Genomic DNA, 23,012 nt, shown 5'->3' with positions numbered 1-23,012 from the left:
GTAGACATCATCACAGGGTCCTAAAAGAGATAGCTAATGCGTTGGTGTTAGTTTTCTAAAACTTGTTAGAAAGGTTCCGTCAAATTGGAAAGTAGCAAATATAACCCTTCTATTCAGGAAAGGAGAGAGGCAGAAAACAGGAAACTTCTGGCAAGTTAGCTTGACATCTGTCATGGGAAGATATTAGGTGTTAAAGAGGTCATAGCTGGGCACTTAGACAAACCCGGGATAATTGGGAAGAGTCGACATGGTTTTAGAGGATAGAGTATAGAATCCCTACGGTGCAGCAAGAGGCTATTCAACCCATCGACTCTGCACCAACTACAATCCACCCAGGCCCTATCCCCCTTACCCCATTTGTCTACCCTGCTGGTATCCCTGACACTATGGGGCAATTTATTGTGGCCATTCAACCAAACTCACACAAGTTTGGACTGTGGGAGGAAACCAAAGCACCCCGAAGAAACCCACTCAGACATAGGAAGAACATGCAAACTCCACATAGACAGCGACTCAAGACCAGAATTGAACCTGGTTCCTTGGTGCTGTGAGGCAGCAGTGTTAATCACTGTGGCATCGTGCCACCTGTTTAATGAAAAGGAAATCACATTTAACCAATTTACTGGAATTCTTTGATGACGTTACATGTGCTGTAGATGGAGGGAAACCTGTAGATATACTGTACTTGGATTTTCAGAAAGCATTTGATAAGGTGCTACATCAAAGGTTATTACAAAAAAAAAGCTCATAGTTAGGGGGTAACATATTAGTCTGAATCGATTATTGGTTGCATGGCTGAAAACAGAGACTATGCATGAATGGTTCTTTGTCCAATTGGTAGGATGTATCAAGTGGAATCCTCTCTCTCTGCTGGAGCCTCAACTTTTTACAATTTACATCAATAATTTAGACGAGGATAGGAATGGTGTGATAGCTAAATTTGCAGGCAACACAAAGATTTGTAGGAAAGTATACAGTGAAGAAGAGATATGGAGTTTGCAGGTAGCTATAGATAAACGGAGTGAGTGGGCAAACATTTGGCAGATGGAGTGTAATGTGGGAAAATGTGAAGTTGTTTACTTTGTCAGGAAGAAAAGAAAAGCAGACTAATAATTAAAGCAACAGCAACCACAGAATGTTGAGGTGCAGAGGGATAGAGGTGTTCTTGTGCATTAACAACAAAAAGTTAGTATGCAGATAAAGCATGTAATAAGGCGGCTAATACAATACTGTTTTTGATGATGAGAAGGATTGAACATAAAAATAAAGATATTATGCTTCAGCTATACAGGGCACAGGTGAGACTGCATCTGGAGTACTGTGTGCAGTTTTAGCCTCCTTAGAATGATGTAAAGTGTTGAAGAGGATCAGCAGAGGTTTAATATATCGATACCTGGAATAAGCAGATTGTCTTATGAAGACAGGTTCAACAGACTGAGCTTGTTTCCATGAAGTTTAGAAGAATGAGGGATGACTTGATGGAAGTTAATATGATCCTGAATGGTCTTGACAAAGGAGGTGCAGGAAAAATGTTCCTCTTGTGAGTGAGTCAAGAAGTAGGAGGCAATGTTTTAAAATTAGGGGTCACCCTTACAGGACAGAGATGAGGATTTTTTTCTCTCAAAGGATTGTGCAGCTTTGGAACTCTGCCTCAGAAAGCAGTGGAAGTGAGGGATTCACTGAATATTTTTAACACAGAAGTAGATAGATTCTTGTTGTGCAAGGGAATCAAAGGTTATCAGGTATTGGGTAATGTGGAACTCAACACAAGCAAATCAGCCAATTAAATGGTGGAGCAAGTTTGAGGAGCCTACTTTGCTCCTACTTCATATGTTCGTTTGCTCTTGCTATTGCATCCTAGCAACACTGGGCATATAGGAGATGCTGTGTGTCTCTTGCATATTGGGCTTTTAAGAGCCACAGAAGGGGGTATAATGGGCAGGCATTTACCCTTTGAGCTGGGACATCAGCATCAGGGTCAAATGGGGTTCACAATCCTGCACCACTTGGGAAACAATCACCTGGCTCGAAGTTTCCTCTGATTGGCCAATTAGTGGAAGATGGTAGACTCATCATCTAATTAAGAATAGCAGACAGGGTGTCAAAGCTGAAGGGCTAATAGCAGATTTTCGAGCTCATAAGAGATGAAGCCTGAAATTCAGGTAAGGGAGGGAGATGTCTCCATCTTGAGATGACTTCTCTCCAAATTTTTAAACATTCAAATTAAGAATGGCCTCAGCAGCTAGTCAAACTTTGTAGAGGGGGAGTTCCACAATAAAGGTGGTCAGCAGCTGTGGCTAAGACCAGGTGGGTGGGGAGGCCCCAACACCTGCTAGAACACTGACCTCTCCAGCCTGTCACTGGGATGCCACTTCCAGGCAGCTAGCCTTGTTCCCGACAACCTAGGGTTCTCAAGTCTGACTGGACGATTTCCGGTCACCTCTGACAATAGGCCTTAATAGACCATGATTTGGCCACTTTCTGCTAGGAAAATGGCCCAGGGATGGAATGGTCCCAACAAACTGATAGACTGCCCAAGGCTGTGAGCTTTCCCATGCATTCACCTCTGTATCTGCCCCTGCCAGTGAGTGAAAATCCTGTCCCACATGTCAAGGCCATTCTCTCTCTAACAATGGATCAATGGTCACAAAGTGATCAAATGCTGCAGAGGAACTAAAATATTTAGTGGACAAATTTTTCAAACAGAAAAGGATTTAAAAAGACTTCACCTGATATTGGTGGCTGATTCATCGTACAGCTATTCACAGCAGTGCGTTTTCTCCCCCCACTTGAGGTGGAGCTCACAGCTGTGTTGCGACAACATGGCTACCAGTTCAAAACATGATAATAAACCGAATGGCTGAAAGTTGGACCGGACACAGCCAATGGCAATGGGTAGGCATCCCATCCCACTCTGTCTCTGATAGTGCAGCAGAACAGGAGAAAACCTGGTCATACATGTTTTGTGTTGGTGGAAAGTCAACCCATGTTTTCCCCAGCAGTTAGCTTGTTGTGTAAATGCATCTTCAGATGTTGGAACTTTCCACAATACTTCTTCACATTTTGAGGGTGATTCTCCAGTGGGAGGCCATGTAGCAGGCTTCCCACTGGGAGCCACGGCGTCCACCATCTTCAACTGCTGGATTTCCAGCACCATCAGGTCTGCGCCAGAAATCGGCGTGGAGCTGAATAAAATTTCTGGGCCTGCTAGCCTCTCCCACACTGGCCTGCTCAGCACTACGCTGCTGGACTCTTGGGCAGAAATAGATGCACAGAGCATGGGAGACTCATTTTTTTAAAACCCTGCTGGAAAAAACCAGTGGGATTTAATTCAGTTTTTACACAAATTTGGGGGAATTTGGGAGAATTGCCCCCTTTATGTAAAACTTTAAATTAAAATATTTGAAGCTAACTAATGCTCTTTGTTAAAGCATCTAAAAATGGAAAGCTAGCACATTCCAAAACAGTAAAATGATCAGAACAAAATACTTACTGGACTGTCGTCACTCCAGACAAATCCACTGCTTGGTCCTGGCTTATATAATCCAATCCATACAGGTGATAAAGTCATCACACTCCTAAATAGAGTATGAAGAGAAATTGAGTAACACAGTGGAGCCGATTTAAACTTTGGCTGCTGAATTGGCACTGGATGAACAGGTTAACTGTGTCATGTGCCCAAAAGTGATCCTGAGATAATTTTTAGGGTCAGCCCTCATCAAGGATGGAATGGCAAATTTTGAGGTGCTGGAGCTCTAAGAAAATTTATTGGCCCCGTCATTTCTAAATCTACAATTAGATGTTTCCTTGTGTGTTTATTGTGTTAATGGGAAGAAGGTGCAAGGTGATTACACTTGGAGACAGCAGCAGCAGCCTGGGACCATTGAGAATATCGAGTTGTAAACAATAATTGCGTTTTCCCGCTGGCATTGTGGAGAATCGAGTGTAGGGGGTTAGGGCTGGGGTATTCTGGTCAGGCCTTCATCTGCATCCAAAAAGTGGGATGCAAAGCACTTTCACACCTGCCTCCAGGGGGTTTCCTGAGAAATTTCACATAGTGCTTGGGAGAGTTCCACCCAATATCTCAGAGCCTTGTTGATGTCGTACCTCTTCATATCTGCTGGGATCTATTTCCCCCAACGTTGCCGGGACCAAAGAGTTCCGGCTCTGTGATTGGCCAGTGGCTCTTAAAGCTGGGATCGCATCCCATAAAGGGGCAGGAGGCCCTATTGCAGTGTTGCCTCATTAACAAAGTTAAGATCCCAACCAACCTGTGAGCCAACAGGCTGAAACCAACTTCCCAATGTGTTCAGGATTCCCCAAACTTCACCCAATCCCACATGCTCAGCCATGTCAAAATTCCTCCTTTTGTTACTAAAACTGTGTTGGTCCTAGTTGCTGTGCGGGATGAATGGGTGGCATTAAATACTTACACTAGTTTATTCCAAATAAATCTTTCTTCAGCATAATCATGGATGCTGACAAGATCTCCGCCAACAGCTCGGCAGTAATCACGTGCTTCAAACCATGATCTCTTAGTTTGCTTGGATTTCAGAAAAAGCTGGGTGGGAAAGAGTATCTGTTATTAATCTTCAAGTACCTTCAGAACAAAACCTGAGAAAATGGCTGACCTTAGCTCGAAGATTCAAAGTTGATAAGTGGTTTCTGATGAAGCTTGTGGAAGGATTGAGGTAAAATAACATGAATTAAAAGGGCTGTTGAGCAGATGTTGGAATACATCCCATACAAAGGATACGGAGGCTTTGGAGAGGGTACAGAAAAGATTTACCAGGATGTTGCCTCGTGTGGAGGGCATTAGCTATGAAAAGAGGTTGGTTTGTTCTCACTGGAACAACAGAGGTTGAGGTATGACCTGATAGAAGTCTACAAGATTATGAGAGGCATGGATATAATGGATAGTCAGCAGCTTTTTCCCGGGGTGGAAGAGTCAATTACTAGTGGGCATAGGTTTATTGTGAGAGGGGTAAGATCTAAAGGAGATGTATGAGGCAAGTTTTTTTTTTACACAGAGGGTGGTGGGTGCCTGGAACTCACTGCCAGGAGAGGTAGTGGAAGCTGATACGATAGTGAGTTTTAAGGGGCGCCTGATCAAATAAATGAACAAGATAGGAATAGAGGGATATGGTCCCTGAAAGACTAGGGGGTTTCATTCTCACAGGCAACATGTTTGGTGCAGACTTGAAGGGCCTGTTTCTGTGCTGTAATTTTCCTTGTATTTTGTACTGAGCAGGTTGTTACAATACTTTATATTCTATCCGATTGATGATATTTTATAGGACCTGCAGTGCTTTTCCAATGTTAACCACAGTCTGGTTGTGGGCAAAGTGCAGCTTGAGACTTGGAGCATCCGAGATTTGGCCATCAGCGTAGTACAACAAGCTAGATCTTGCTGGAGAAAAGCATTTTGCTCATATGCTGTCAGTTAGATCCTTTCTGTGCATATTTCAGCTTGTAAGTTTTTGGCACTCTAACCTCCCAGAAGTGTGAGCTGATAAAAGCATGGCAAGGCCAATGTAGAAACTGGGACCTCAGGCAATATGAGCATATAGCTGCTTAAACAAAGTGATTTCAGGACTGCCAAAGAGAGTACAGCAATGGAAAAGAAAGGGGGATAAAGAAGGAGGAAGAAATATTAGATTAAGAGAGAGAGAAAAATGACAAGAAGGAAAATTAATATTAAAAACAAATAAACAAAACATTTGACTTCTTAAAATCTCTAAGAAATATTTTCTACATACAGGAGTAGAGCTTAATTCTGAGCTAGAGAGAGATCGGTAATACATAAACAATTATATTGATCTTTGAAGGTAGTAGGACCTGCTATAAGGTGGTAAGAAAACATAGAATCATAGAATCATAGAATCCTACGGCACAGTTGGAGGCCATCTGGTTCATTGGGTCTGTACTAACCACAATCCCTCCCAGGCCCTAATCCCATAATCCCATGCATTTACCATGCTATTCCCCCTGACACTAAAGGGCAATTTAGCATGGCCAATCCACCTAACTCGTGTACCTTTGGACTGTGGGAAGAAACTAGAGCACCCGGAGGAGCAGGGAGAATGTGCAAACTCCACACAGACAGTGACCCAAACCAGAAATCAAGGAGATCATAATTAGGGAGCATAAAGTATTTGGTAGAAGGATTAGAGAGAAGCTGAAGAGATATTTTTCATCCTGAAGATGGTGAGGGATCTGGAATTCACCAGTTGAAAGGGTGTAGAGGCTGAAACTCCCATCCCATTTGAAAGGTGCTTGGATAAAGTACTTGGCGGCACGGTAGCAGTGGTTAGCACTGCTGCTTCACAGCTCCAGGGACCCGGTTCGATTCCCGGCTTGGGTCACTGTCTGTGTAGAGTTTGCACAGTCTCCTCATGTCTGCGTGGGGTTCCTCCGGGTGCTCCAGTTTCCTCCTACAGTCCAAAGATGTGCAGGTTAGGTTGATTGGCCATGCTAAAAGTTGCCCTTAGTGTCCTGAGATGCATGGATTAGTGGGTAAATATGTAGGGATATGGGGATAGGGTCTGGGTGGAATTGTGGTCGGTGCAGACTTGATGGACCGAATGGCCTCTTTCTGTACTGTAGGGTTTCTATGATAATGGACTTGTAGTGCCAAAGCCTACAAGGTGACAGACTACGAACTGAAAAGTGCCATCAGGTGGGTTGGCTCATTCAGCCAGCACAAATGCAATGGGTCAAATGGCCTCCTTCTGTACCTCAAATTTCTATGATTTGACTGAGCACAGTGCCAGACATCAGAAGGTGTTCTTGGCCGAATCTTTTCCGGGAAGGAAGTATGCGCCCTCTAGAGCAGAGACATGTTCAGGATGTTGGGAATTTATGCAGGAGAAGTAAAGTTTATTTATTAGTGTCATAAGTAAGGTTTACATTAACACTGCAATGAAGTTACTGTGAAAATCCCTTAGTTGCCACACTCTGGCACCTGTTCAGGTACACTGTGGGAGGATTTATCATGGCCTATCCACTTAACCAGCATGTCTTTAAACTGGTGGGAGCAAACTGGAGCGCCCGGAGGAAACCCACGCAGATATAGGAAGAATGTGCAGCCTCCACTCGGACAGTGAGCCAAGCTGGGAATCAAATCTGGGTCCCTGGCGCTGTGAAGTGGCAGTGCTAAGCACTCTGCCACCGTGCAGCCTTCTAAGCAGGAGCATCCAAGCAGGGGGTTGACTGCCTTTCCCTTACAAAACACAGAAAGGTACTCTGTCTCCTCCTTGCCCCAGGATGGAAAGTTTTAATCTTACATTGCATACCCTCCCAGGAGGAACAGTTGATGCCAGGGTGGTCACTGCTGGTTTTTTTTGATTTGGGGTGGGGGGATCACTGAGATCCTATTGATTAAATGGGATCCTGATGCGTGTAAATGTGATAGTTGCATTGGCTGAGGTGAGTATTTTATATAACAAAATAAAATCAGGCAATTGGATTATGGGTGGAGTAGGTAATCCAGCATTTTAATTGCTCACCCTCCCCAGGTCCCCCAAATTGGCAGCAGGCTGTTTTTTAAAAAGATGGCACACACAGTTCTAAAACCTAAAAATACTGAAGTACAGAATGTCAACATTCAGTGGTCTCACTTTGTAGCAGTATCCTGAATTTTCATAAGTTTCCCAGCCTTTAGAACAGGTTGCAGCAAGAGTTGTTGGGATGGTTGGCGGAGATGTGGCACCGGATGCCCAGTGTTTACAGATATATTTCGCCTTGCTTGCACAGTCGTGAATATCCCATAAACCAGCGGCCTGTCTGGTTGCCATGCCGACACATCCAGCTTCTCTTCCTGTAAATGATTGTTCAAAAATCAAATTCTTGATGGAACCAAATAGATGAAGGGATAAGATATATCAACACTATTTTAACAACTGAAGCCATAGGATTTGACTTGAAAATGAGCAGGAAATTAAGTAACAGTCCTAGAGATAAACCGTATTATTTCTATTCAGGCACAAAATTTCATATTGGGATGTGAATACTGACACCAGGTTGGGGATATTTTCTTTCTCAATGATAGGGAGAAGGGAACAAATTTTAACTAAATGCACTATTCGAGAAATCAATGTAATCAGTTGAAGCACTAGCTTTACTCTAACTACCTAAGTTTATTCTCAATAAATTCAAAGGAGCCAGCTGAATATCATGTGTTATGTAAAACTAACATTTCACCCAATCACAAGAGTTTCCTTCCCCACAAGTTATGCTTAAATTACCCACAAAGAGGCAGCACAGTGGCACAGTGGTTAGCACTGCTGACTCGCAGCGCCAGGGACCCAATTTCGTCCTCGGGTGCCTGTCTGTATGGAGTTGCGTATTCTCCCCGTGTCTGCATGAGTTTCCTCCGGGTGCTCTTGTTTCCTCCCACAGTGCGGAGCTGTGCTGGTTAGATTGATTGGCCAAGCTAAATTACCCTCAGTGACAAGGGAACAACGGTACATATGTGGGGTCATGAGGATAGGGCCTGGGTGGGATGGTTGTCAGTGCAGGCTCGATGAATGGCCTCCTTCTGAACTGTAGGGATTCTAAAGGGACCTCGTTCCACCACTGCTGGCAGCAGTGAGCAAGTGTCTCACCATGCAGTGATGCTACCCAGCAAACTCCATTGGGACCTGCCATCCTCATATGGTTGACTCCTTCGTTCTCAGACACTCTAAGCCCAATCAAGGGATGGGGCAATGGGAAGGTGGTCGTTGGGGAGGAAGGGGGATTGTGTTGAAAGGCGTAGCCCCTGCCCTTCTTTCTGAACCCCTCCCTTACCAGTGATGTCATCTCCATGACCCCCATCCCACGCAAACTCACCTGTACCTGGGTTCAGTGGCTGAACTTGGCTACTGGCCTGAGAGTAACACCAGTTCCTGGTAGCCATTACTCCTGACAGCACTGTCAATCCCTGAGAGCTGCGGTCTCTGATTGGTCAGCAGCTTTTTGGGGTGGGATTCACATCCTGGAGTCAGAGGTTTACAGCACGGAAACAGGCCCTTCAGCCTAACTTGTTCATGCTGCACTTTTTCGTTAAATCCCTAAGATAATCCAAATTGCCCGCATTTGGCCCATATCCCTCTATACCCACGTACCCATGTAACTATCTGAATGCTTTTTAAAAGATAAAATCGTACCTGCCTCTACTACTACCCTTGGCAGCTTGTTCCAGACACTCACCACCCTCGGTGTGAAAAAATTACCTCTCTGGACACTTTTGTATCTCCCCCTCTCACCTTGAATCTTTGACGTCTAGTTTTAGACCCCCGTGCCTTTGGGAACAAATATTGACTATTTAGCTGATCTGTGCCCCTGATTATTTTATAAACCTCTATAAAAACACCCCCGTAACTATGTATCTGAATGCTTTTTAGTATTCTATGCTCCAGAGAAAAAAGTCCCAATCTATGCAACCTCTCCTTATAACTCAATCCATCAAGTCCCGGTTGCAGCCTAGTAAATCTTTTCTGCACTCTTTCTAGTTTAATAATATCCTTTCTATAATAGGGTGACCAGAATTGCAAGTGTGGCCTTATCAATGTATTGTACAACTTCAACAAGACATTCCAACTCCTGTATTCAATGTTCTGACTGATGAAAACAAGCATGCCGAATACCTTCTTCACCACTCTGTCTACCTGTTACTCTACTTTCAAGGAGCTATGAACATGTACCCCTAGATCTCTTTGTTCTGTAACTCTCTCCAATGCCCTACCATTAACTGAGTAAGTCCTGCCCTGGTTCAATCTACCAAAATGCATCATCTCGTATTTATCTAAATTAAATTCCATCTGCCATTCGTCAACTCATTGGCCCAATTGATCACAATCCCGCTGCAATTGGGGATAACTTTCTTTACTGCCCACTATGCCACCAATCTTAGTATCATCTGCAAACTTATAACCATACCTCCTATATTCTCATCCAAATCATTAATATAAATGACAAATAACAGTGGACCCAGTACTGATCCCTGAGGCACACTGTTAGGCACAGACCTCCAGTCTGAAAAACATTTCTCTACAACCACTCTCCGGTCTGTCAAGAAACCAATTTTGTATCCATTTAAATACCTCACCCTGAATCCCATGAGATTTAACCTTATGCAACAACCTACCATGCAGTACCTTGTCAAAGGCCTTGCTAAAGTCCATGTAGACAATATCAACTGCACTTCCCTCATCTACCTTCTTGGTTACCCCTTCAAAAAACTCAATCAAGTTTATGAGACATGATTTTCCACTCACAAACCATGCTGACTGTCCCTAATCAGGCCTTGCATCTCTAAATGCCTGTAGATCCTGTCTCTCAAAATACCTTCCAACAGTTTACCCACTACAGATGTGAGGCTCACTGGCCTGTAGTTCCCAGGCTTTTACTTGCAGCTCTTTCCTACTGGGGGTTAGACTGCATGAGAGACTTGACTTGTAACTGCACCTGGCCTCCTGCAAAGTGACACAGGATACCTACCAATTCTCAAGCCGGTGCCTGAGACCCTGTGTGCGTTTTTACCGCCCATTTACGTCATGCTCCTGCTACAGCAAAGACAGAGAATTTGGCAACAAGCTAAATCTTCGTTTACTGCAGCAGGGTGGGAAAATCCCATTGGTATGAAAGGTGGGAAAATTGTTGCCCTCATTAAATTTCATCTCAAGTTTCTGTTTGTGCCATAGCCCAGCAGAGAAAAGTTCAACACCAATTCAGTGTCAACAAGTGAAATCTAACAAGATACCATGTTACAAGGCGCATAGTGCTTAATGTTCACCTGGCATATTGACATTCCAATTTGTAAATGACACTGGCTCCCCATTCACAGATATAAAGGCTCCTGCGTTGTCTGGATCAGATTTTATGCCAATCCAAAAATATGGTTCAGGTCGCAAACCAATCAAACTCGTCAGAAAAGCTTGCTCATATCTGGAAGTAAGAAAAAATATAAAGAAGTTGAAAAGCTGCTTTCCTTCCACAGTGGCAAGGAAAGATATTCTAACAGTAGAACATTCAGTTTGAATCTTCAAGTTTCAGAAAATGATACAACACAGAAAGAAGATATCCAACTCATCATGTACTTGCTCACTATTACCTGCAAAAACAGGAAATACTCAGCAAATGCGCATTAGACTGAATTTAATAAGTGATTTGTCTGAATAGTAATGGTGTCAAGCTTGATGATATGTTTTCAGAGTATGTCCAATGATCACTTCCAAATCTGTTCCTTTTAGGCCCTTTCATCATATACATTTTTACTATTGATTAATGCATAACCCAAATATGTTTCCCTACACTTGTATAAAAAAAACCCATCTGTCATATCTCCATTTATTGTAATTGTTGATGGTAGTAGCCTCAAATTTGGATCACATCAAAATCTTATGACTCTAGAATACTGTTCCTTGGAAATCAATGTCCAAGAGACCAATTCTTCTGGCACACATAAGAAAATCCACAAAATACTGCAGATGTTGGAAATCTTTGGAAAAAGATTTGGAAAAAGTCTGAGATCACATACCACCGACTCAAGAACAGCTTCTTCCCTGTTGCTGTCAGACTTTTGAATGGACCTACCTTGTGTTAAGTTGTTCTTTCTATCACAGCTCACTATAATCTGCACCCTCTCCTTTCCTTCTCACCTATGTACTCAATGAATGGTATGCTTTGTCAGTATACCGCACTAGAAATAATACTTTTCACTGAACATAGAGTTATAGAGGTTTACAGCACGAAAACAGGCCCTTCAGCCCAACTTGTCCATGCTGCCCTTTTTTTAAATCCCTAAACTAGTCCCAATTGCCCGCATTTGGCTCATATCCTTCTTTACCCATCTTACCCATGTAACTGTCTAAATGCTTTTTAAAATCACAAAATCGTACCCGCCTTTACTACTCCCTCTGGCAGCTTGTTCCAGACACTCGCATGTGACAATAACAAATCAAATCAAAATCAAATCTGAAATATAAACAGAAAATGCTGGAAATATTCAGCTGCTCAGGCAGCTTTTATGGAGGGAGAAGCAGAGAGTTAATCACATTTCGCCTTGGTAACCTTTAGTCAGAACTGGAAAATGTTACAGACATGACAGTTTTTAAGCAGGTACTGAGGCAGGAGACGTTGGAGGTGGGGGTAGTGGCCTGGTAAGTTGGGGAGGAAAATAGTTCTGGCAATATGGATTCTCATCTCATGGTATGACTTTTTTGTGAAGTTGACTATTGTCTGAGCCAAGAGAAAAGGAGCTAGGAATGTCAAAGGAAGGTCAAAGGTCATGTGTGTATGCGAATACGATTAGAAAGCACAGACTTACAGAAAGAAATCAGAGTTTGGAAACTAAATGAAGTATGCAGTAATTGGTAACCAATGTAAAGTTTAAGTAAGTTTATTTATTAGTTACAAGTAAAGCTTGCATTTTCACTGCAATGAAGTTACTGTGAAATCACCACACTTTAGCACCTGTTCGGTCAATGCACCGAACCAGCACATCTTTCAGATGCTGAGGGGAAACTGGAGCACCCAGAGGAAACCCATGCAGTCATAGGGAGAGCCTGCAGACTCCTCACAGACAGTGATCCAAGTCGGGAACCAAACCTGGGTCTCTGGCACTGTAAGGCAGCATTGCTAACCATTGTGCCACTATGCCACCCTTTAATTTTGATGTTTTAAGCAAAAACAATAACAATGCATTCATTGACATTTTCTGAGTTCTATACAAATTAGAGAAGTACCCGAAGACTTGAATTTACAAAGTAGAGTTTCAGTGTTCAAGAATAAAGAAATAAAGGTAATTATAGCTTAGTTAAACTAAAATCTTAGCAGGAAACTGCTTAAAGCATTTTCTTTATGTAATAATTTACAAGTTTTGGCATACATAATTGAGAAACAAAACATATGTGTCCATTGAAATCATGGTTTTGCAGCAATTATGAGTATCTGATTGGTATAGTTTCAGTCCACAATTTTGATTGGTTGTGTTTGTATTGATGGTCAGTGACTGTTAGCTTATTCTACCTGTCTATTGGTTTCTGATTAATAACTTATCTGTCTATATTTGAACAAAATTAACATATTAGATGATGTGTATTTTGAGCAGATCATTGCTCCTGAGAAATCTATCAATGGAATAAAAATTACTGGGTTCTCAATGAGCAGACAATCTGCTCCACTAGATTATGTTGAAGATGAAAAAGTACCTCAATATTTTTTGTTAGCACATTGATTTCAGTTTCTAATTCAATTCTGCACTTGAATTTTCACTTCACAGTGTGTTCATTATTGGCAGATTATACAGCTGTTCATTATGATACCTTTGGTTGGTTTAAGTTTGCTTACAATCAATGTATATTTCGCTAGAACTATTATATTCATGGGAGAAATGATGGCCTAGTGCTAGACTATTAATCTAGCAACTCAGCTAATGTTCTGGGGACCAGGGTTTGAATCCTGCCCCTGCAGATGATGGAATTTGAATGTCATTTTAAAAAATCTGGAGTTAAGAATCTACGGTTGGCCATGAAACCATTTTCGATTGTTGGGAAAACCCATCTGGTCCACTTTAGGGAAGGAAATCTGCCGTCCTCACCCAGATTCTATCCCCGTAAGCCCGCAAATTTTACTCCCTCATCTCTCTAACCTACATATCCTGAGATGCTAAGGGGCAATCAACCTAACCAGCACATCTTAGGACTGTGGGAGAAAACTGGAGCACCTGACAGAAACATAGGCAGACAAAGGGAGAATGTGCAGACTCCACACAGACAGTGACCCAAGCCAGGAATCAAACCTCATGCCGCCCTAATAGATAGTGTTATCTGTAACTAATAGGCTACGTAGTGTACTGGGATGATGGAATCTATGTAATAATGATATACAAACTTCATAGAATGCATTAACCAGTTCTTATTAATGATTCCCATCTGCAACCAGTAGTCTGATGGTTAGAGGAAATCAATATAAATGCTTTGGTCAGAGTAACATAAGGGATAAGAATATTTCAACTGATCCTTAAATTCTCCCAATGAATTGTCAAATTAGATATCTTTCAAATTGGTGTTAGCAGCATGTTGGTTTGTCCATTATTAATATTCCTGATACATCATTGTGTGTTATATCATTTTCCAGTAAGATTTCAACATTACCTGTAACATTTCTCCGGACATTTCAGATGCAGCATTGCTTACCTTTCCTGAACATTAACAAGGAATGCATTTTGGTTCCTGCATGCGTTGGATGCATCATTGAATGTCTTGGGAGCTTCCCCAATCAAATAACAGTAGGTCCCATATCTCTTCCAACCCTATGAATAGAAATCGACATATTAACATTTGTCTGATTCTTTCATGGAAGGTAAGCCTCATTGACAAAGCCAGCATTTATGAATTGCTGCAGTCTGTTTGGTGCAGGTGCATCCACAGTGCTGTTTGCAAGCATTTTCTACCTGCCCACTAATTTCTGATTAATAGCTTATCTGTCTATATTTGAACAGCATTAACATATAAGATAGAGTTTATTTTGAGCAGATCAATGTTCCTGAGTAGCTAATCAATGGAATAAACTGCAATTTTCTGATTTTGCCCCAACTGAGGCCCTGAAGTGGCAAGTGAATGGTCATTTAAGAGCTGATTCCCACCCAACCTCAATGATTAGACTGGCAGCAGGATTTAACTGGTGTGGAAGAATCCTGATAAAAACTGAATCTAGATCTCAGGTGGGAAAAGGGGGTGAAGTTGTGGATGCCTCCATTGGAAGCCCCTTTCTGACTGCTGGATCTCCCTCCATCCTGACCTTTCCCTGTTTTTCCCCTTTGTGTCCTCCAACTTAGCATAAATAAGAACATAAAAACAAAAGGCATAGCGGTAGTAGACCATTCAGCCCATCAAGTGTGCTCCATCATTCAATGAATTAACCAATTTACCATTTATTCTACTATCCTCAACTTCATGGCTGGTATTTTACGACCTTGCTCAGGTGAGATTTGTAAAATCCTACCCGCATAGGATTCTGGAACGGAATCGGCACGGGCGTGTCAGTAAAATTCCGGCCCATGAATCCAAACCTTATTGACTTATTATGCGGAACCTTGTTGAATTCTTTATGGAATTTACTACATCAACTGTTTCCCTTTTATCACTTGAATAATTATGACCTCACAAAAAACTGAATGGGTAGAATTTTCTGGCCATTCACACCAGTGGGATTTTCTGGTCCTGCTGCAGTGCATGGAGATTTGGCTGAGCACTAAATTCTATGTCTTTGCTTGCAGTGGCAGCCGGAAAATTCTGGCCAATACATTTGTCAAGCACCATTTCCCTTTTGTAAATGAAGTTCAAGATTCTGGGAAAGAAATATTTGAAAGGGTTTTTCTTGGGCTTGAAAGCTCACATTGCAAAAAAAAAATGAGATGCTGATTATTGCCTATTGTTGGGAACAGTTAGTTCCAACACATGAAAAGACTGACTCCATCTCCAGGCCCTTCATTTTAAAAGGTAATGAGTCAGATTTTAACAATGCTTTCTTATCAGTATGACAAACATGTCACACTTTCTTGGCAAAATGTAAACTATTGTTTCTCAGGCACTTTAATCTTTCAACATTTTGTTAATCCAGACATGTATTCTGCAGTATCGTGATTCCTGTAAATCTGCTGACACTTTGGTGCATTAACCATACAAGTGCTGCAGTCAACAGAACGCCCTTCTGTAAGGGGCAATAATGTGAAATAAATGAGGTGAAACTAAATGCTCAGGTGGTTCAGAAGGTTAAGGCAGTGAATAGATGTGTTCAGTTACATAGCAATTTCCCTTTAAGGATCAATCTGCAGATTTAAGGTCTCATGACCCAGGAAACCAATGGAGGAGCAGGATAGGTGATCACCCTGGCAAGTGTGGGTTTCTGTTTTACCCTATAAATAAATGAGTTGTGTTTCCCTTAAATTGGAGAATGGGCGTCTTTACATTTGGTGACAAATGTTTTTTTAAGAAATCCTCAGGCTGTGAGTATCCAGTTGAGTGAAGCTGATAAAAGAAAAGTGTGCTTAACGTGATGCCCCTCTTTGGATGGATAGACTCATTTGACTCCTCTGCAAAGGACTGAAACCAATATGGAAAGTGTCTTGGGTATTACTTCAAAGTGAATGAAATAGTGGGGGAGGAGGAAGAGGCAAAGCACAAGGCAATTCTCTTGAGTGCGTTTGGAGCCCAAATTTATAATAATATTATTCATATTTATATCATAATATTAATATAATATTATGTTAATATAATAATTAATATTATATCAGACTGTAAATAATATTATTTGCAGCCTCAGAGCCCAAAGGCAACTGACTCTAAAACATCCAGTGAGCTTGTGGAATTGATGAATTCAGATTTTCAGCTTAAACCATCAGTTATACGCTGAAGATTCAAGTTTAATTTAAGGGAAAAAGCCCCAGGTGAAAAAATTGCACATTAAATTACTAAATTGAAATAGATATCGCTCAAAGTATTCTGATTTTTGAGCCATCTTGAATGATGTGTTACAGGAAAGATTAGCCTGTTGAGTGAATAATGTGGTGATTCAATTGACAATACTTGCAGAGTTTAGATCAAACTTTAAATGAGCAATGGAGATACTGCAGTCAATGGAAAATGCTGAAAAAAGGTGCACAAGGATTATAGAGCTCACAAAATGGCACCATTCATCAGTTAGGGCAGCAAACTGCAGTCAGGAATGATGGCAAAACCGAAGAAATAGCTGTAAGGCGGGAAACAAGTTTAGCCACTTGTCACAAATATGACAAGAAGGTTTAGAAGAGGCAATTAATCAGCGAAGTTTGAAGTGGAGTCATAGAGGTTTACAGCATGGAAATAGGCCCTTTGGTCCAACTTGTCCACGCCGTCCTTTTTTTTTAAATCCCTAAGCTAATCCCAATTGCCCGCATTTGGTCTATATCCCATTTATACCTATTGCATCCATGTAGCTATCTAAGGACAAAATGGTACCCACCCCTACTACTACCTTTGGCAATTTGTTTGAGACACTTACCACCCTCTGTGTGAAAAAATTGCCTCTCTGGGCACTTTTGTATCTCTCCCCTCTTACCTTAAACTTATGCCCTCTAGTTTTAGACTCCTCTACCTTTGGGAAAATATATTGCCTATCTAGCTGACCTGTGCCCCTCATTATTTTATAGACCTCTATAAGGTGACCCCTCAGCCTCCTATGCTCCAGAGAAAAAGATCACAGTCTATCCTAGACTGCTCAGGGACACAAGAGATGAAATTGCTGGGCCTCTAACAGAAATCTTTATCTCTTCACTGGACACAGGTGAGGTCATGATGTGGATATGCTAGCGTTGGACTGGGGTAAACACAGTAAAAAGTCTGACAACAACAGGTTTAAGTCCAACCGATTTATTTGATAGTAAACTCACTAGCTTTCGGGTTTGTCCCTTCACAAGGGACTTAAACCTGGTGTTGTCAGACTTTTCACAGGTGAGGTCCCAGAGGATTGGTGGATAGCAAATGTGGTCCTGTTATTTAAGAAGGGTAGCAAGGATAACCCAGGTAATTATAGGCCGGTAAGCTTGACATCTGTGGTAGGGAAATTGTTGGAGAAGATTCTTAGAGATAGGATGTATGCACATTCAGAACGGGATAATCTCATTAGCGATAGACAGCATGGTTTTGTATGAGGGAAGTCATGCCTCACAAATTTGGTTGGTTTTTTGAGGAGGTGACAAAAACAATTGACGAGGGATGGGCCATGGATGTCGTCTATATGGATTTTAGTTAAGCGTTTGACAAAGTTCCTCATGGCAGGTTGGTGCAAAAGGTTAAGTCTCACAGGATAAAAGCAGAGCTAGCTAGATGGATGGAGACCTAGCTTGGCCATAGAAGACAGAGGATAGCAGTGGAAGATCTTTTTTCCAGCTGGATGTCTGTGACTCGTGGTGTTCCGCAGGGCTCTGTACTGGGACCTCTGCTGTTTGTGATATATATAAATGATTTGGAAGAAGGTGTAACTGGTGTGATCAGTAAGTTTGCAGACGACAGAAAGATGGCTGGACTTGCTGATAGCAATGAACATTGTCAGAGAATACAGCAGGATATAGATAGGCTGGAAAATTGGGTGGAGAAACGGCAGATGGAATTTAATCCAGATAAATGTGATGTGATTCAATTTGGTAAAACTAATGTAGGGGGGAGCTATACAATAAATGGCAGAACCATCAGGGACCTGGGTGTACAGGTCCACAGATCCTTAAAGGTGACAGCATAGGTGGAGAAGGTGGTGAAGAAGGCATATGGCATGCTTGCCTTTATAGGACAGGGCATAGAGTATAAAAGTTGGCATATGATGTTGCAACTATATAGACGTTGGTTAGGCCACATTTGGAATACTGCGTCCAGTTCGGGTCACCACACTACCAGAAGGACGTGAAGGCTTTGGAGGGAGTACAGAAAAGGTTTACCGGGATGTTGCCTGGTAAGGAGGGTCTTAGATATGAGGAGAGATTGGGTAAACTGGGGTTGTTCTCCCTGGAAAGATGGAGGATGAGTGGTGACCTAATAGAGGTGTATAAAATTATGAAGGGCATAGATAGGGTGAACAGTGGGAAACTTTTTCCCAGGTCGGAGGTGACGAACACAAGGAGTCACAGGTTCAAGGAGAGGGGGGCAACATTTAACACAGATGTCAGAGGGACATATTTTACACAGAGGGTGGTGGGGGCCTGGAGTGCACTGCCAAGCAAAGTGGTAGAGGCGGACACGCTGGGATCGTTTAAGACTTATCTGGATAGCCACATGAACAGACTTGGAATGGAGGGATACAAACAAATGGTCTAGTTGGACGCATGAGCAGTGCAGGCTTGGAGGCTGAAGGGCCTGTTTCCTGTGCTGTATTGTTCTTTGTTCTATGTTCTTTATCCAGCCTCTCCTTATAACTCAAACCATCAAGTCCCAGTAGCATCCTAGTAATGGTAGAGGGAAGAAGGGAAAGGAGGGAAGTGCTTTATCAGAGGCTTCATTTTGTGCTCACTAATCCACGTAGGCCAAATGGCAACCAACCCTATGTAAAGAAATAGTGGGACATGACAATTGAGATTGGCAAGGGATAATCAGAGGCAGAGGTTCCTGTTCTATGTCTATATGCAATGTGTCTTGGTGAAAATACATGCACACAAGGCTCAAGTAAAGGGCTGAATGCATGGTATCAAGCCACTTCAAAGTTGAGACTTGCTTAGAACTATCACTGGAGCAAATAACAGAAGGCTGGCTGTCTGAGGAGTATAACCAGCAAAAAGGACTTCAAATAGTAGCGAAAGGAACAAGGGACCGACAAGAAAAATTGTAAAAGATAATCGAGTTAAAATCTTGTGTGCTCATATTTCAATGCGAAGATTACTACAATGACCAAACATCACTTTCTAATATTCTTCTTGTCTGCTAATATAGAAGATTACACAGTAATATAAAGAAAATATTTTGTAGGCTTTACTTTCTATCCACTTCATAAAATGTTTACATTTTGCTTAAACTTTTTTATCAAGGTGAACATTGTTAAGCTAATAAAAGGCAATTACAGAGGAGTTAAGCAGTCAGATTATTTAAAGTGGTGTTAGCTGATTATTTAGCAGTAAATGCCTTTCCTTACCTTCAGACATGTGTTATCCACAGGGGTCATCTCCTGCTGTGATCGTTTTGAAAGTGGTTTGCGTTTGCAGATATATCCATACTGCTTTTCACATACATGATCTGCCCAATAGCCAATCTGAAAAGCACAAGCAGTAATAATTACCTGAAATGTGATTGCATCTGCATGTGCCTACATGTGAATATATTGTAAAATACCCATCTTCTTTTAGAAAAATCAACAATGTTATTCTGAGCTGACTACCTGAACTATTCATGTAATACATCATAACAATGTTCCAAATATTTGATCCGCCACCCATATACATACTTTCTTTTTGTCATAATATTGTCATTCTTCATGCTGCCATAAAACATTTTTTGCAAAAAGTGAAGTATTAACATATTATGTAGAATATACAAGGCAGATATTCAGAACGGGAGCTGCAACATCCATTGTTTTGAACAGTAAATATATTCATGCTTTTTGTTTCCTTGGAAATTGATTTTTAAAACTGTCCCTGAATTTCTTTTCTTATCCATCTTAAGAGTTAAGGTTAATGTTGCTAGCAGTAGATTGTAGAGTGCCTCGTGTTCTGAGATGGATTCTTCAACTTTGCACTCTAGCTGTGGAACTTGGTTCTTAGATGGACTGTGGACACACTCTGGTATCTGCTTAACACTTGTTTATTGGTACTACATCTAAACAGGTTACAGAGTGGGTATGTTACTCCTCGGCACCTTTGCCTGCTAGTTTTAGCCTCCCCTACCTTTGGGAAAAGATGTTGACCACCTACCTTATCTATAACCCTCATTATTTTATAGATCCCTATGACCTCACCCCTTTTCTTCCTATGCTCCAGGGAAATAAGTCCCAGTCTACCCAGCCTCTCCTTATAACTCAAACCATCAAGTCCCGGTAGCATCCTAGTAAATCTTTCTAATTTAGTAATATCCTTTCGATAATAGAGTGACCAGAACTTTACACAATATTTTAAGTGTGGCCTTACTAATGCTTTGTACAACTTCAACAAGACGTCCCAACTCCTGTATTTAATGTTCTGACCATTGAAATGAAGCATGACGAATGCCTTTTTCATCACCCTGTGCCTCCATTTTCAAGGAGCTATGAATGTGGATCCCTAGACCCCTTTGTTCTATAACCTTCACAATGCCCTACCATTAACTGAGTAAACCGTGCCCTGGTTCAAACATACTATCCAACCCCTAACTCCCAAAACATTAAATATCATTCTGGAGGATCTTGCGTAAGGAAATGTTTCTGCTGTCTGCATTCTAGAGTAAAAACGATTTTAAAATTCTGAACTGCAGGGGATTGTAATGGATAATACAATATTCAGAAAAGGAAAATCCGGGCATTGGGTATTTGTTTACTTCACTGCAGACATTCTAGACCTCATCGTTCAGATGAGAAGATAACCTTGGATTCTGAATGCCTGTGTCAATGACAAAACATCTCTCAAAGAGAGGGGAGTTCATTCCAATGTTCCAACAACATTCAGCCCAGTTTCACACACAGGAGGTTTATTAGTAGTGAGAGTTTATGATGATAGAATGCTTAAACACAGGGGGCCATTTGGCTCTTTGTGTCTGTGCTAGCTCTTTGAGAGAGCCTCTAATTAACCCCACTCCCCCAGATTGTCCGGATATAATCTGCTTTCATCACATTCTCAGTTAGTGCATTCTGGGTCATAACAACTTGCGACATAATTAAAATTCTCCTCACCACCTCTGAGTTTTATTGTGCCACTTCTCCACTTCAATTTAGTTACTTAGATTACACGATTTTAAAATTATTTACAAATACATTTATTATTTATCCCTTTTGGCCTCTTATAATTTTGGTAATCACCACCCGTCTCTCTACTCCTTGACATCCAGCCACTAATTATTTGTTTTAAATATTAAAACGGTTTCAGGTGAGCTTTGGACCCACTTGCCCCATCCTTCAGTTGGCTATAAGACTTCTTTTATAACTTGGATCCTTTAAGTTACGTTTCTTTCTGAAATTGGGTTGCCTCCTCCTGCGTACAGCTCCATCTCCTGTTGTAAATATGTATCTACATATTCTTAGATAAATAATATAGATTGAGATTATATATTTGAGAATATATTTCAATCCTTTTCCTCCTTCAACACATCCCAGGCTGGCTTCCAGTCAATTCCCATAAGGCCCTTCTATTAATTAGGATAGTCAAAGTGTGAAAGGCTTAGAAGGGCAGGGATTCTTAAAGTGCACACAGGAGAGTGTCTTGAGCTAGCACATAGAAAGTCCTACAAGAGAGAATCATATAAGAAGAAACAAGGAAGCCCTAAAGTGCAGAAGAGGCCATTTGGCCCATCATGTCTGCACAGACTATCTTACCCAAGCCTTCTCCCCCACCCTATTGCTGCAATCCTACACATTTACTGTAGCTATTCCTGACCTACACATGTTGGGACACTCAGGAGCAATTTAGCATGGCCAATCCACCTAACTTGCACATCTTTGGACTCTGAGTAGGGGTTAGTACTGGACCTAATTTTCGGAAATAAAACCAGACAGGTGACAAAAGTATCTGAAAGTGACCAAAATTCAGTAAAATTTAAGCTAATTATAGAAAAGGACAAAGGTGGACCAGAAATAAAAATTCTGAATTGGGGGTAGGCTGATTTTGATATTATAAGACAGGATTTTGCTAAAGTGGATTGGGAGCAGCTACTTGTAGGAAAATACACATCAGAAAAGTAGTCAAAAAGAAAATGGACAGAACATAGGGCAACATATTCCTCGTAAAGATAAAGGGTAGAACCAATAAGTCCAGAGAAGCCTAGATGTCAAGAGATAGAGAGGTTTGGATATGGAAAATAAAGAACTTTTGGCAGATACAGATTCTTCAAAACAGTGGAAGTACAAGAGGAGTATAGAAAGTGCAGGGGGAGTACTTAAAAAGAAATTGAGAGAATAAAGAGGGGCTGTGGCTTTATTGGGGGAGATCAGGGGCGCAATTCTCTGGTCATTTACACCAGCTGGTCCCGCTGCAGTGATTGGAGACTTGGTTGAGTGCCAAATTCTCTGTCTTCTTCACTGGCAGCAGTGGCGGGCATGAATGGCATGGAGAATTCAGCCAAGTATGAGGGTGCCCCCAGTCAGTCAGAAAGGGCGAGAGCATGGAGAGAATTCCATCCATGTGATTTCATGCTCTACCCCCACCTTAAAACCCGCGGGGGGTGAGGGGAGTGCAAAATTAAGGCCATAGACTTCAAGGAGATTTGACTGAGTTCTTTAAACCAACAAAAGGATTCAATTGAGGATATGCTACTTGAATTAGATAGGGAAAGGACGAGGAGATATAGGCATATAAACTAGGCTCAATGTCAGGAAGTATATTTTTT

The 23,012-nt window shown here is 41.6% G+C and overlaps 1 protein-coding gene across 1 annotated transcript in view; it reads right to left on the bottom strand.

Annotated features, from left to right (window-relative positions):
* mrc1a (mannose receptor, C type 1a) overlaps window positions 1-23,012 on the bottom strand; it is a 136,334-nt gene that overhangs the window by 50,732 nt on the left and 62,590 nt on the right. Inside the window, exons 9-14 of the mRNA XM_080217211.1 lie at window positions 19,639-19,755; window positions 14,181-14,296; window positions 10,778-10,929; window positions 7,620-7,819; window positions 4,434-4,561; window positions 3,494-3,578 (exon numbers count right to left, since the gene is read on the bottom strand). Coding sequence (XP_080073337.1) covers window positions 3,494-3,578; window positions 4,434-4,561; window positions 7,620-7,819; window positions 10,778-10,929; window positions 14,181-14,296; window positions 19,639-19,755 — 798 coding nt within the window. The remainder of the gene's footprint in view (window positions 1-3,493; window positions 3,579-4,433; window positions 4,562-7,619; window positions 7,820-10,777; window positions 10,930-14,180; window positions 14,297-19,638; window positions 19,756-23,012) is intronic.

The sequence above is a fragment of the Carcharhinus amblyrhynchos genome, chromosome 2, assembly GCF_965287045.1.
Source record: "Carcharhinus amblyrhynchos chromosome 2, sCarAmb.v2.hapA, whole genome shotgun sequence".
NCBI lineage: Eukaryota > Metazoa > Chordata > Chondrichthyes > Carcharhiniformes > Carcharhinidae > Carcharhinus > Carcharhinus amblyrhynchos.
The sequence above is the reverse complement of the archived record's forward strand: the minus strand, read 5'-3'. Positions and strand labels throughout refer to the sequence as shown.